The following is a 13,124-nucleotide window of genomic DNA, read 5'->3' as shown; positions in this document are numbered from 1 at the left end:
CAGAATCGCCTCTTATCATGAGATACCATGAGACGGAAACTGGGATAGAGTGTGTGTGTGTGTGTGTATGTGTGTATGTGAGAGAGAGAGAGAGAGAGAGAAAGAGAGAAAGACATCTCGTCCTCTCTCAAGACTTACCTTCATCGACAGACTCATCCGGCGTGGACGAACAGGTCTGATTACCGTCCGTATGGATAAGCTGCGTACGCCGTGCGTCACGTAGCCGCGTAAAGAAATCCACAGCGTAGTCGATGATGTCGCCGGGCTGCTCCAGCAGGTAGCTGATTGTGAACTCCAGCAGGACATCGCGCAGGTCGTCCGGCACCGTGATCTTGCCGGCGTTACGTTGGCAGCTCATCTTCCTATTCCCCCGAAGACGATCGTCGATTTAGCTACCACGAGGAAACGTCCTTTCTTTACGTCTCTCTTTCCTTCGTGCGTTTTATCCCGCTTCCGAATTTTGGGGCTCGACGGAAGCCTTCGAGTTTCTGCACTTCACGCAGCACAGCCGCGAATTGTCACGCGCTACAGCTACACGTCACGGATTCTCGCGGAGTTTCTGCTCGCGCGGGACGAAGCAAGCAGCGATCGGGTACCGGGGAAGCTAGAGCCGGAGTTAGAGCAGGAACCTAGAACCGGAGCTGTAACTGGGCTTTAAAGCCGGGGTCGGGGACAGGAGAGGAACGAGGAATGCTCGACGCGTCGTACCGCCGCCCACCTTCGACGCGCTGCTGCTTCGCTGCCGCCACCTCCACCACCACTACCGCCGCCACCGCCGCCGCCGCCGATGGCCCGCTCTCCCGTCGCCGTCGCACCGCGCCGCCGGCCGTTCGTGCACCGGCAAATCGTCGCCGCTGCCACCACCGTTGGCAAGCCCCGCTCGCTTCCCGGTGCACCGAGCTGACTATCGACGACGGGGGGGGGGGGCTAGCTGCCTACCGTGACGACGCTGCGCACAGTCGCGCCGAACATACGACGAGAACCTCGACTGGTCCTCAGAGGACACGAAGAATAAACCGATCGCGGTCGCTAAGATGGCGACTGATAGCACCCGCACCTCACCGCGCCGTGGATCGCATGACGGGATGTGCGAGTACTCACGCCAAGTTCAGATCGAGTCGGATTCGATTATTCTCGTCGAGTTCGATTCGAGATGAAACGAACGAACGCGCGCTTTATCTCGTGTGAAGTCAAGCGCATGCTATCTCTTTATTGTAATTGTTAGAAATCAAAACTATGAGCAATAATCATAGTCGATTCTCATATTCAAGACCGTCTTAAGATCAGAACCAATCAGAGGGCCGTATCAGCATCTTAAGGCATTACTTAAGACGATCTTAAAATAAGAACGGATTATGAATACCGACCTATATTTCTGTTAATTAATGTCACAATCTGTCATTTATTCTTTAGTCTTATATTTAATATTTGATGAGTATCGTACGATTGTAGATATTAAAAAACTATGATTAAACAATAAATTTGTATAATGTATTTTAATTTATAAGTTTAATGATATACTGTGTAATGAAATACATGGAAGTTTCTGATAAAGTAGAATAGAATGTCTGGTTGCATATAGTACAAGAAAAGAGAATGGAAAGTTGTTATGAAGCAAATGTTTATTTTTCAGCCACTTGACCGCGTGAAAAAAAAGATTACGACTGATAGAACATCCGTCGAAATGCGTGTTACATCAATCTTATTTCTTATAACCGCAGCTGCGTCTACGGCCTCTCGCCCGTTCGAACTTTCGACCCTTAGACCTCACGTAAGGTTTCGTATGAGAATGTGGTACACCAGGAGCCAGGCCGAAGTGTTTAACGCTCTCGCGAGCGTTACGCGGTCCCTGCATCAAGACTGTACGTTTTCCAGTCGGGGCGCGTAATGCCAGCTGATCGAACGTGATGATCTCGCCTCCATTTTTCAAGATGCGTGCCCGAGCCTTCTCAGTGACACGTAAAGCGCATACCTGCAAAAATCAATTGCCATGTAATATAAATCTAACGATTTTACACCAGTATTCATAGTCGATTCTTATTTCAGGACAACCCTAAGTAATGTCTTAGGCTAAGATTACATTCATGTGTTTTTTTGTTGTACAAGCTTTTCAAAGTTGTTGATTAGTTACAGAACAAAGAAGTTCTTGGATCTCTCTATCCTGCAGCCAATTAACACGCTTGAAAAATTTATTGTACGACAAATGTGATATCAACCTTAAAGTGCTAATACTGTTCTGTGGCCGATATTCATAGTGGGTTCTTATATTTCAGATCATTTTAAATAGTTTTAAAATGTCATAAACCAATTATAAAGCCGTATCAAACTAATATTATATTTATCGTACAACAAATTTTTTAAGCTGTTTATTGGCTAGGATAGAGAGATTCGAGAATTTCTCTATCCTGTAGTCAATTAAAGTACTAGGCATAAAGATGTTCTTAACTAATTCGTGGGATGTAAGTCGTAGGTCACCGCATGTTTTAGAGTAATTATGTATACCATATTGACAACAATCGCCTACAATCATGTCAAAACATTGTGTTGACCTACAATTATGACTCATGTTCCATTTTTATGTTCAGGTGCTAACACACTTGAAAGATTTATCTTATGACATCTAAAATATCAGCTTAATATTACTTCCAATAAAAACAACCTTAAATTAAAAACAGACTACAAAATATTGGCTTTAGATATCAGTATGCTTGTAGTCATTTACCGTCAACTTGGGGACTTCAAAAATCCTAGCATCATCAGTGACTGTACCGACGATGACGGCAACACAATTTTCCCTGCCAGGTTTCTTCATGAACCTCACAATTCGCGCCAGTGAAATTGGTGGTCGATGAATTTTACTCATAAACAATCGTTTCAATATAATTTTGTTGAACTTTGAATTTGTTCGTCTCGCCAAGAACCGATACAGCTAGAACAAAGCATTTGTTAATTATCTGTGATTCTAATAAACTTTAGAGGCTTTCTACAATAAGCATAATACAAAGCCATTAGTAATAAATTCAAAGTCAAAAGCTAGAAATTCACCAATCACAATTAAATGTGAAAAGAATCGATGGTGACTGGTTTCTAGCTTCTGACTTTGAATTTATTAGTAACGGTTTATTGTAAAAAGCTTCTTTTAGAAACTTCACAGAAATACATTTTTTTAAAACTTATATTAATTGCATAAAAAATGTATAAAACAAGTATACAGCAAACTTCTATAAAATTTTGTTTCCAAATAAAGTTTCGCAATTAAAAGATTCTAAATTATAATTACAAAATTGATCAATGTATCAACTATAATAATCGCTCTTTTATGTTGCAAATAAGCGAGATAGGATAGTTGACAAATATTTCTCTAGCGAACTTTCAAATTGAATCAGGTCTACAAAAGATCTGACACAGAGTGCAGTTCGCAATCATGAAAACTGATTGATAAATCTCCAGTACACAATCATAATGACGACTTCAATCATTTGTACTATACTGAATTACATTAAAGTTTGCTTTATATAAAGTATCTAAAAATATAAGCACAATATAACTGAATTTAACAAATCTTAAATAATACATTTATTCTGCTAAATAATGTGACATCATTATTTGGTTTAAAATATTTATGTTTTTACATTCAGCTTTGCTAATTTTATATAGCAGCTTTAGTATCTAATCTTGTGCAATAAAAGTGATTGAATTCGTTATCTCTTTCAATTTATGGAACTGACGAGTATAAATTAAGATATACGATGGTAGGAAACATCTTGTCACATGTAATCATGCTTGAAAACTAACCTCAATAAGAAATCGTCACGAAAGACAATCGTGCAATTTTTCTTACAAAATTCCAATAAAACGGAATAATGTTTCTGAGTAAAAGTTTAAGGTATATACTTCGCTTCACAAGAACCTACTCAATAAATAATATGAAAGGCAAGGCATTTACCTTGACGAGGAGTCGTAAATATACATCTTGCGACTTGGGTTCCGTTCGTCGCACCTTCCGATCATGCTTATGATTAATATCGATACCCTGCGAAAAGAAATACTCGTCATTAATCGAATCTAAAAATTTAATATCCTGTAGTCACATTCATTTATCGCGATTAATAAATAGCAGTATAAAATTGCCCGATTTTTTAATCAAGTCGGACACCATCACACCGTCTTACCATTTTGATAAACCGGAAAAGAGAAACTACGCGAATGAGTAGTGCGATCGAAGCAGCGGAAACGACAGAGGGCGCACATTGGCAGTGACACAGTCGATAACAACGAGGGTATTGTTACCGATGTAATTCCGTCGATACGTCGTAACGTAGATGTCGCCTTCAACAGGTCGATTTGAATTGTTTGCTTGGTTGTTATATATATATATATATATATGTACCCGCTAAATTGTGGCGGGTGAACAGCTGATCGCGTCGTTGTCGGTCGTTGTCACGATCGTTAGTATTTGAACCTACGAATTAAAATTTTTAGTATTTATTCGAAGACTCAGCGAGTATGGCGACTTTATTAGATCTGTGCGAGCAGTACTTCGGCGCCCGGAATTTTTACGACGTATTAAAAATATCAAAGACTGCAAATGACAAGCAAGGTGACTAAGGCGTTCTAACCTCTCCGCAAATTTCAATTCTTGAATTTTTTTTTTATAATAATAACATTCGTTATATTTGTGTTACCAGTGAAAAAGGCTTACCATAAGCTATCGTTGCTTGTACATCCGGATAGGGTCGAGGAAAATATTAAGGCGGAAGCGACGGAGAAGTTTAAGGTTCTCGGTAGAATACATTCCATTCTCAGTGATAGCGAAAAACGCAAGATTTACGATGAATCTGGCGAATATGATGAAGAAAGCGAAGAGGTCGTAATGCGCAATTGGGCAGATTATTGGCGGTCCTTATTTAAAGAAATTACTGTTGAAGATATCAATAATTATGAGAAAAATTACAAGGGATCAGAGACAGAAATTAAGGATCTCAAAAGAGCATACATAGACAGTAAGATTTTTGTACTATAGTACAGATAGAAACTTAGAAACACATCAATTTTTGTCTTATTTATTAATCATTAAAAAAATAATAATTTTTTTTTAATATAAATAAGAATTAATGTTCTCGTAAAGAAAAAAATTTAGTTCAATTTTTAGAGAGAAGAAGAATCTATTTTAAAAATCTTATAATTTTTTTCTTGAGTAAAATTTATTATAATTTATTGTATTTCTTGCCTCAAATATGAAACTTTTAGAATCATTATATATAGTAGCTTCTCATCCTTAGAAAGGTTAAAATTAATCAAGATTAGACATAGAATAAACATTCTTTATATTACAATATCAATATTGTAATATTAATTAATTAACATACAGTTTGTTTATATTTATTTATATTTTTTCTAGGTAAAGGAGATATGGATTATATTCTAGAAGCTGTTCCATTTACAAACTGTGATGAAGAACCCAGACTTCATGCCATAATTCAAGATCTAATAGAGAGAGGTGAAGTTCCAGAATATACAACTTTTACTAATGAAAATAAAAAGAAGCAGCAGCGTAGGAGAAGAAAGGTAAGATATTTAGAAATATAATGTTTCTGATTTTACCATAAAAAATATGTTAAGAAGGCTACACAAAAATTTGACAATAGAACACAAAAGACTATATAGCTAGAATTAACAAGGAAACTCATAGAAGTGTCTTATTCTGATTTTAATAAACTATGAATGCATTTTCTGGACAAAAATAAGTTAAAAAATAAATTAAAAAATATATTTTTTTTATAAGGACCTAATTATACTTTCAGAGAATGCAACACGTCTTTGAAGAAAATCGGTTATTTCAAAATAAAATATCATAGAAACTATAAGATAGAAAAAAATATTTGAAATAAAAAATTATTATAAAGTTTCTTAACTTTTCAAATTATGCAACTTTTATTCAGAACATTTTTTTCTATCTCTTACAGTTCTCTTAACATCCGCTTCGACAGAAAAAAATTGATTTTTCTCAAAGTGATGTTGTATCTCTTAAATATGTATCCCTTAGTTTTGTTCTAGAAAATAACATATTCAAAACTCATCAAAATTGGAGGAAAGGGGGCAGGACACTTCTAAGATTTCCTTATAAATAAATGTTAATATGTCTATATACAATTCAATTAATACCTATTCATTTAAAAAAATGTATTTTCATAATTTGCAAACATATCAGAAACACTAGAACTCTTTGACGAGTTTTGACTGAGTTTCACAAATTTTAGTATCTATTATCAAATGTCTATAGTTTACTTTCTTAATATTATTTCGATGTTTAAACACATTTTTATTAAACATTTTCGTTCTCAGTAATTTCTCGTATATCCAAGAATATAATATCGTATATAATACAATAATAGCTATTATTAATTAATTTTGCATTTCTATTATATTTCTATTTAATTTCAGAATTATCTAAAAATTAAAAAAAAATCAATTTTTCTGAAACAATTTAATTAATATAAGGAAACATTACGAAACATTATTTCATCACCCGTTGCGATTTTTGCCGCGCCCGTTTACTGCTTGTATATCGATCTGCAATCGTAATCGACCTCGTACAATTGTAGCGCGAATTTTAAATCACGTTAGCACATTCATGCTAAATGTCACTTCAACAGTCTTTTAACGCCCCGCAACTCTATTTTCAAGCTTCTCTATTTTTACCGATCGACTGTACAGCTTGATGGGTGGAAGGTAGTAGGAGAAATAGAAGCACTACTAGGAGGGGAAGGTCTAGTAAATAAGTAACCTACGAATGTGAGAACTGCTTCAGTCCGCGTTACAATTAGTTCGACCGTTTGTCGTTAATCGTAAAGTTCGAACGAACAATTCCTCTCGCGACGATTGTCACATTTCGTTCTGTCTGGTTGTCGAAATGAATATAATAGAGGGCTGTTTTTTCTACGACGATTATTGTTATCATTAATCGAAGCGAATTGTATTATTTTGCCTGTTATCCCTTTGTACGGCAATCAAAAAAATGGATCGCACTATAACTTTAGTGTTATTTGCTTTGCTAACCGCATTTGTCGGCGATGTCACGGCATCGTGCAGAAAGGTGGAGAACGAGGATATGCTGGAATATGTCTGCGAAGGTGGCCACCCCGTTGATTTGTCCACCGTACCTGAAACAACCGAGAAATTGCGAATCTTTAGAATGCCACTTCACAGAATAACTGCCGATACGTTCTCGAGATTTGGCGGGAATCTTTGGGTACTGAGTTGCTCGCATTGCGAGATTACCGATATCGATGCAGACGCCTTTCGACGTCTCGTCAATCTTCAGCAACTCAGCTTAGACAACAACCGTTTAACTACCGTCAGATCGTCGTGGTTCGAAGGATTGGACTCTTTGACGTATCTCGATCTCAACTACAATAACATACGTGACATTGAAGACGGCGTCTACACGAATCTACCCAGTCTTGTGGACTTAAGGATTTCGGGAAATCGACTGCAATGCCTGAATCTCGATGAGATGTCGTACTTGAAGGAACTGAAGCGCATTTTCCTCAGCGAGAATTCCGACTTCGCCTGCCCGCATGCTGTCAGCAAGTTCCTTGAGAATCAGGGCGTTGCTTTTGAACAGGATCCCGAGTGGCGAAGACTCACTAGTGACATAATCAACGTTCATGTTCCACCGATCCACGTGGAAGAAGGCGAAGAAATCGACAGCGCAGAAATCGTGCCAATGCATCGCGAAAGGTTACACCCCAGTAGGAGGCCACCTCCAGAGGAATCGGAAGAATCTTATAGAACGAGAGACAAGACGTTTTATCCAAACCATTCGGAGACATACCGTTCACGCCACAGGAGACCACCAACCACGACTGTACGAACTACGCCGAAGCAACAGGAGGAATTGCCTTTGCCGCGAGTGGAATCGAGATTTCCGGACACAAGACCCTCGCATATACCATCGGAGTCATCGTCGCATCAGGTAATGTCTCACCCGTATTCGACGCCGGAAACGCCACCAGCACCGCCCGCTGAAGATATCAAGATGCCAGGAACTGACGAACCGTCGCGAACGGAACACACCTTAATGTATCCACAGCAAACACACGAAACGACGCCCTATTGGTTATATCCAACGCCGGAAAGACCGCGAGTACCACCCGTAACATTATCGGAGGACATCAGGATAGTAGGAACTGATAGGCCACCGCGAACGGAAGGCACTTCAACATATCCGGCGTACATTCCACCGCATGAAACGATACCATCTTATCCATTGTATCCCACGTCGGAGAGATCGCAAGTATTTGTTATGGGATCTTCAGAGGACAAAGCGATAGGAGAATCCGGCAGATCGTCGCAAGCTGGAAACACTATGACGTATCCTCTATATGTTGCAACATCCAACGGTCTGGAAAGTATGCCGCGTGGATCCATTCAAATGACGTCCGGTGTTTCGGACATGATTTGGTCCACAGATGACTCGGTTGAGCATCCGGTTTATCCGATGATGGAACATCACGAACAATCTCGCCGTCCTACTGAAGGGAGCGACAGAGTGACGTCAACGAAAACACCGTATTACGGACACGATCCACGTAAAATGATAGTCGAGGAACCATCATCGGAGACCGACGACGACTTTTTTATCTCCACGGTTCGACCTATTGAATACGATCGATCGCGAACTACGACGAAATCTGACATGCATTATGTCAGACCTTCGCCACCGGAATTGATAAATTCACCTTCGACGGACGAGATGTACCAAGTTCCGTATTATGAACCGACGGTCACCATACATCCACCGCAAAATTATCAGGATAATAACGGAGAACCTACAGGCGTTCGTCCTATAGATACGACGCAAGAGCCACTTCCCAAATGTGAGAATTCGGCACCGAAGATTCAATCAGCTGCACTAGTGACGTTCGTTGTCGTCACTGTTTTTGGACACGCCGTCGTGGGAAGATTTTAAAGCGCGCCTTCCTGATCGTCCAGATGAGCGGGATAGATCGCACAGATAATTTATAATTAGACTACGCAGGAGAAAATCGAATTTACATCTCGCCTAAAGAACATATTCACTGTGTTGTGACCTGGACTTTTGAGCGCGCATTTATGTATTTAACGTTGTAACTTTTCCTCATAGCATTTCCCTAAAGACGCTTCATAGGATTATTAACCAGACGCAGATAACTAGCAACAGAGTGATCAAGACGGATGAAACTTTCTTCGGAATTGAAAATTTCTCCGGAAATGACAAAACCAGCTAAACCTGATGCGTAGGTACCGATATTGGAAAATGGGGAAAAATGAGGGAAAACGAATTTTAACATTTAATTCATTTTATTCAGTCAATTCCAGGTAACTTTTTTCTTAGGTAACTTTTATCATGCAACTTTTATAAGACTTCCTTAAATATAAAGCCTGAGTATGAATACATAACATAAAACTTTTAATGAATCGTCACTTTGAAAAGTAAAATAATCTCACCCTTAAAGATTGAAAATTGAGCTAACTTTTTTCAAGTCAAGACTATCTCAGTTTTCACTCTATGGATTCCACAAAGAATTTAGAGAGTATTACACATAAAATTTTTCACTTTTTGCTCTCTAAGAAAAAAGTTACATGATTGTTACCCCAGACAATTCATTTAAATGCAAAAGCCCTTTTCTACATTTTATCATGCTTTCGTATTCTGCAGAAGAAGATGCAAGTTTTTGATTCTGTAACTTTTCCAATTGGCACAAATTTGTTAAATACTCATTGAATAATCTCTGAGAAAATCGAAAGATGTTGTTGAAGTTTACTAAACTTAGCCGACTTAGCGAATCTTTGATCTCACGTGGCTTTTCTCTCCCGATTCCCGGAACCGCTTGTGGCGTGGTAGCATATGTTATAACGTCATGAAACGTTTGCCAAGTAGAAAAGCCAATTGTGCGGAGTGTACGCGTGTCCGAGAAACGATTTTAATTGCAATTAAGTGGCGACTCGGTCGTAGCGTGATAATGAAATAATTATCAAGTGTCATCGTCCAATTGCGCGGTCAGGCGTTATGTAACGACCTTGCAACGACTCATTCGGCGTTGTCTCTCACAAACGCGTTAAATATATGCTCAAAGGCATCACTATTAGGAGTCAAGTTCGCACGACAGCTTCCGTCATTCCTCGTGCAACAGGTGCATCTTCGCCGCGGTCGGTCGTGCCAGACGGAGGGCAGAACGAGAGAGAATGAGAGAGAAAGCGACTTCTCTCGCGTAGAAATCATTGAGTGGCCTTGGATAAAGCGCTAATAAAGCGTCCCGTTATAACGAGGAGCGGTGTTATCTCCATAAGATGATCTTCATCGTTGAATAGATGCGTAGCGTTTTTTCCGCGTACACGTTTACCAAGAGCTTCCCCGCGATCCGCGAACGAACTTGAAGCTAGCGCAGTCAATTCCGTGAGATTTCATACCGATGACACGATCGTATTAAATAAATGACATACTTTGCGCCATCCCTGCTTCGATGGTTGTCAATTATTTAGTGCGATTTCCTTGAGCTAAGGAGTGGCGCGATATTCCGATCAATATAGACCCCGGATCATGCTGCAAGGTCGCGGAAAATAGTTTCCACCCTCGACTTGGACAGATACTTGTACGTGTTGACGGCCTCATAGACACTTGGCACAGCCCAAGGGAAATTTGTCTCAAAATATTGTTTCTGCAAAGCAATGCTTTCCTCGTCCGCATGCTTGAAAAGTAGTTCTGTCAACTCGACATTAATTATTCCTTGGGATTAACGATTATTGTTCGAAATTCAATTCGGGAAACGACCATAAAGTAGAAATATATAGTTTTACCTAAAACGTATTTGCGCATCTTATTTTGATAGAAAACGGTGACCTCATTGAAAGAAATGTTTTGTATGATAAATGACTTACTTATTGTGTATGATATGTGTTAGAATAATCAAATTTTTATTGGAACAACCAAACTTTTAAATTAAAAGGTAAAAAGGGGTTTTTATGAGTCACATATCATACAAAAGATTTCTTTCAATGAGGACTCAGTGCTGCTCGAGCAAATAATGTCTCAGCTTGTTACAATACTATATAAAGTAACGTAATGCGGGGTTTACAATAAGAATCGTAGACCGTGAGGTTTTTAAATCGTAGGAAATTGGTCAGTCACAGTCGAATGTGAGGAGAATAATCAACTATTGATCAATTTCCTACGACTTAAAACCCTCTTCTATTGTAGATCTTCTATTGTAGATTCCGTACAAGATCTCTTTCATTTTTAACCGCTGACGAATCCGCGACTCGGTACAGTCAGAATCTTGCGAGGCGTTGTGTAATGCACCAGCATTAGGTAGCCAGTTAGACGTACTTGCCAGAAATTATAAATAACGGAATTTCTTCAGCAGCGAATTATGGAGTAGGTCACGCGCGATATGAAGCGTCATCGACGCTTATGTATCTCAGAGGTAGCTTGGCGCTGCCCAAAAGGGAATCCAACCGCGAAAATTTTGAAAAGTGCGAACGTCGTAAACTGGATTCGCGATACCACGCTCTAAAAGTGCGTTTGGAGAGACGCTATTTCTGTCGTTCTATCCTTATTTTATGTCTAATAGATAGAAGACACAAATAGCTTGAATAGCGTCTCTCCGAACGCATCCTAGGATTCATGATATCACGGTTTGAGTATGCTCAATGTCATCACAGACCGCGTATGCCGCGGTACATACTGCGTCTTCGCTTAGCGATTCGAGCATCGTGCTTATAAGTGACGCATATCCCGCCGCTCCGACTATCGATAAAATCGATGACCCCCTTGAAATTAAACTGCGCCGTTCCCTAGAAGAAAAAAAAAGAAGAGAACCCCGCTTCACGCCGCTCTGAATGCGAAGTCGCGTGCGTCTAATGCTCTCGAGGATGGGCAGAGCGTGGCGCGTTTCGGAAATAGAAATACGTAACACATAGAGTCCCTCGCTCTTGTTACGAGTGGACTGTAATTAATCTTGTTAACAGGGAACGCACTTGTGCGTCTCACGAGTAGCCGCTATCTGCTTTAAAAAAAATCTATTCCCTTCCGCGGCGAGTCTGGATCGAATTATCAATTTAGACTAAACGCACTGATTAAGCCGCTCTCTAGTCGGACAGTAAACAGTCATCGACTTTTCATGTTAATTGACCTGATCGGCTTCTCTGATTGCAGTGGGCCAAGGAAGCGGCGGAAGCCGAACGTCTGGAGAAGATGTTGAAGATCGAGAACGAGGAAAACGCAGCTACAAACGACCTCGCGCTGGTGATACAGAATCGTAATAAAGCTCGTGCCAATCAGGCGGAGAGTTTCTTTGATTCCCTGATTGACAAATACGCGAAGAAGGCCGAAAAACCGAGTAGAAGCAAAGCTTCGCCCTCAAAGAAAATTAAGAAAAAGACATAGAGATAATTGACTGTGTCAGAACTGCTCCACGTGTCCACTCCACGTCTTTGAAAGTTTCAACCTCTTGTTAACATTAAATTACAAAACACGAACTCGTTGTAGATTTCCATAATGGTTGTGTTTAATTTTTGTATAAGTTCGAAACATTCATCGAATCAAATGAACTAACTTTTATGGTTTTATATAAATGTCAATTAATCGCGCGTAACGTAAATTAAATCGCTGTATTTAATTAAATATCATTCAACATTTGACAAATGTGCACAACGGCGAAGAAATGCCGTATACTTTATATAAAAACAAATATTATACTCGAATTTTATGATATAATGACATAATAATATTCTCGAAACTAAGGTCCCTGTAATTATTTTCCGTCTATGTGAAACAGAAATATAGAAGCTTTTTAATATCTCCTTTTATAGTTTCTTTAAAATATAGTTTCTATTTTAGCCATGGACTAGAGATCGAAGATAACTGAGAGGTAAGTACACTTCAGTATGTTTAGCACTACAGCAGTATAGATCCGCTGAATTAAATATGGGAACACTGCCATAATTTAATTGAGTGATGATTCTGACAGTTGGTTTAGCTACACTTGCGAACGACTCTTTTCTCACTAAGTAATATTAGCTACTTCTATAATGCTAGTTATTGTTTCTAGCCACTTATTTTTTCTACATTATATGTAAAT

General features: G+C 39.2%; 4 protein-coding genes across 5 annotated transcripts in view; 2 read left to right on the top strand and 2 right to left on the bottom strand.

Annotated features, from left to right (window-relative positions):
* LOC108748755 (cAMP-dependent protein kinase type II regulatory subunit) overlaps positions 1-1,101 on the bottom strand; it is a 17,161-nt gene extending 16,060 nt beyond the window's left edge. The window contains exon 1 of the mRNA XM_018487071.1: positions 139-1,101. Within this exon, the coding sequence (XP_018342573.1) occupies positions 139-358 (220 nt within the window). The 5' untranslated portion in view covers positions 359-1,101. The remainder of the gene's footprint in view (positions 1-138) is intronic.
* Positions 1,102-1,604: 503 nt separating this feature from the next.
* On the bottom strand, positions 1,605-4,211 carry LOC108748756 (60S ribosomal protein L18). Its single transcript, XM_018487072.1, has 4 exons — positions 4,173-4,211; positions 3,947-4,033; positions 2,723-2,929; positions 1,605-1,972 (listed from the first exon to the last, which is right to left on the bottom strand). Exons 1-4 carry the CDS (start codon positions 4,173-4,175, stop codon positions 1,703-1,705), a joined length of 567 nt encoding a protein of 188 aa, XP_018342574.1. The 5' UTR covers positions 4,176-4,211; the 3' UTR covers positions 1,605-1,702.
* Positions 4,212-4,506: 295 nt separating this feature from the next.
* On the top strand, positions 4,507-5,975 carry LOC108748596 (J domain-containing protein CG6693). The gene is made up of 4 exons (XM_018486836.1): positions 4,507-4,600; positions 4,689-5,003; positions 5,402-5,568; positions 5,967-5,975. The coding sequence occupies exons 1-4, from the start codon at positions 4,507-4,509 to the stop codon at positions 5,973-5,975; spliced, it is 585 nt and encodes a 194-aa protein (XP_018342338.1).
* Positions 5,976-6,794: 819 nt separating this feature from the next.
* Positions 6,795-12,278, top strand: LOC108748754. 2 transcript variants are annotated; one of them, XM_018487068.1, is made up of 2 exons: positions 6,795-9,281; positions 12,200-12,278. In XM_018487068.1, the coding sequence occupies exon 1, from the start codon at positions 7,019-7,021 to the stop codon at positions 8,972-8,974; it is 1,956 nt and encodes a 651-aa protein (XP_018342570.1). In that variant the 5' UTR covers positions 6,795-7,018; the 3' UTR covers positions 8,975-9,281; positions 12,200-12,278. The 2 variants fall into 2 exon arrangements, with proteins under 2 accessions (XP_018342570.1, XP_018342572.1); XM_018487070.1 differs by having other exon boundaries at positions 6,795-9,285; positions 12,200-12,275.
* The last annotated feature ends 846 nt before the right edge of the window (positions 12,279-13,124 follow it).

This window comes from Trachymyrmex septentrionalis, unplaced genomic scaffold, assembly GCF_001594115.1.
Source record: "Trachymyrmex septentrionalis isolate Tsep2-gDNA-1 unplaced genomic scaffold, Tsep1.0 scaffold24, whole genome shotgun sequence".
NCBI classification, from domain to species: Eukaryota; Metazoa; Arthropoda; class Insecta; order Hymenoptera; family Formicidae; genus Trachymyrmex; species Trachymyrmex septentrionalis.
This window is presented reverse-complemented; position numbering and strand designations above follow the sequence as displayed.

What these genes read in the sequence shown, in the direction of transcription:
- LOC108748756 (XM_018487072.1), bottom strand. An exon ending in ATTTACGACTCCTCGTCAAG is followed by an intron (nt 2,930 to 3,946) that starts GTAAATGCCTTG and finishes GCTTTGTTCTAG; the next exon opens with CTGTATCGGTTCTTGGCGAG. An exon ending in TTGAAGTCCCCAAGTTGACG is followed by an intron (nt 1,973 to 2,722) that starts GTAAATGACTAC and finishes TGATTTTTGCAG; the next exon opens with GTATGCGCTTTACGTGTCAC.
- LOC108748596 (XM_018486836.1), top strand. Translation starts at nt 4,507, where the DNA reads ATGGCGACTTTATTAGATCTGTGCGAGCAGTACTTCGGCGCCCGGAAT. An exon ending in GACTGCAAATGACAAGCAAG is followed by an intron (nt 4,601 to 4,688) that starts GTGACTAAGGCG and finishes TTGTGTTACCAG; the next exon opens with TGAAAAAGGCTTACCATAAG. An exon ending in CAAAAGAGCATACATAGACA is followed by an intron (nt 5,004 to 5,401) that starts GTAAGATTTTTG and finishes TATTTTTTCTAG; the next exon opens with GTAAAGGAGATATGGATTAT.
- LOC108748754 (XM_018487068.1), top strand. Translation starts at nt 7,019, where the DNA reads ATGGATCGCACTATAACTTTAGTGTTATTTGCTTTGCTAACCGCATTT.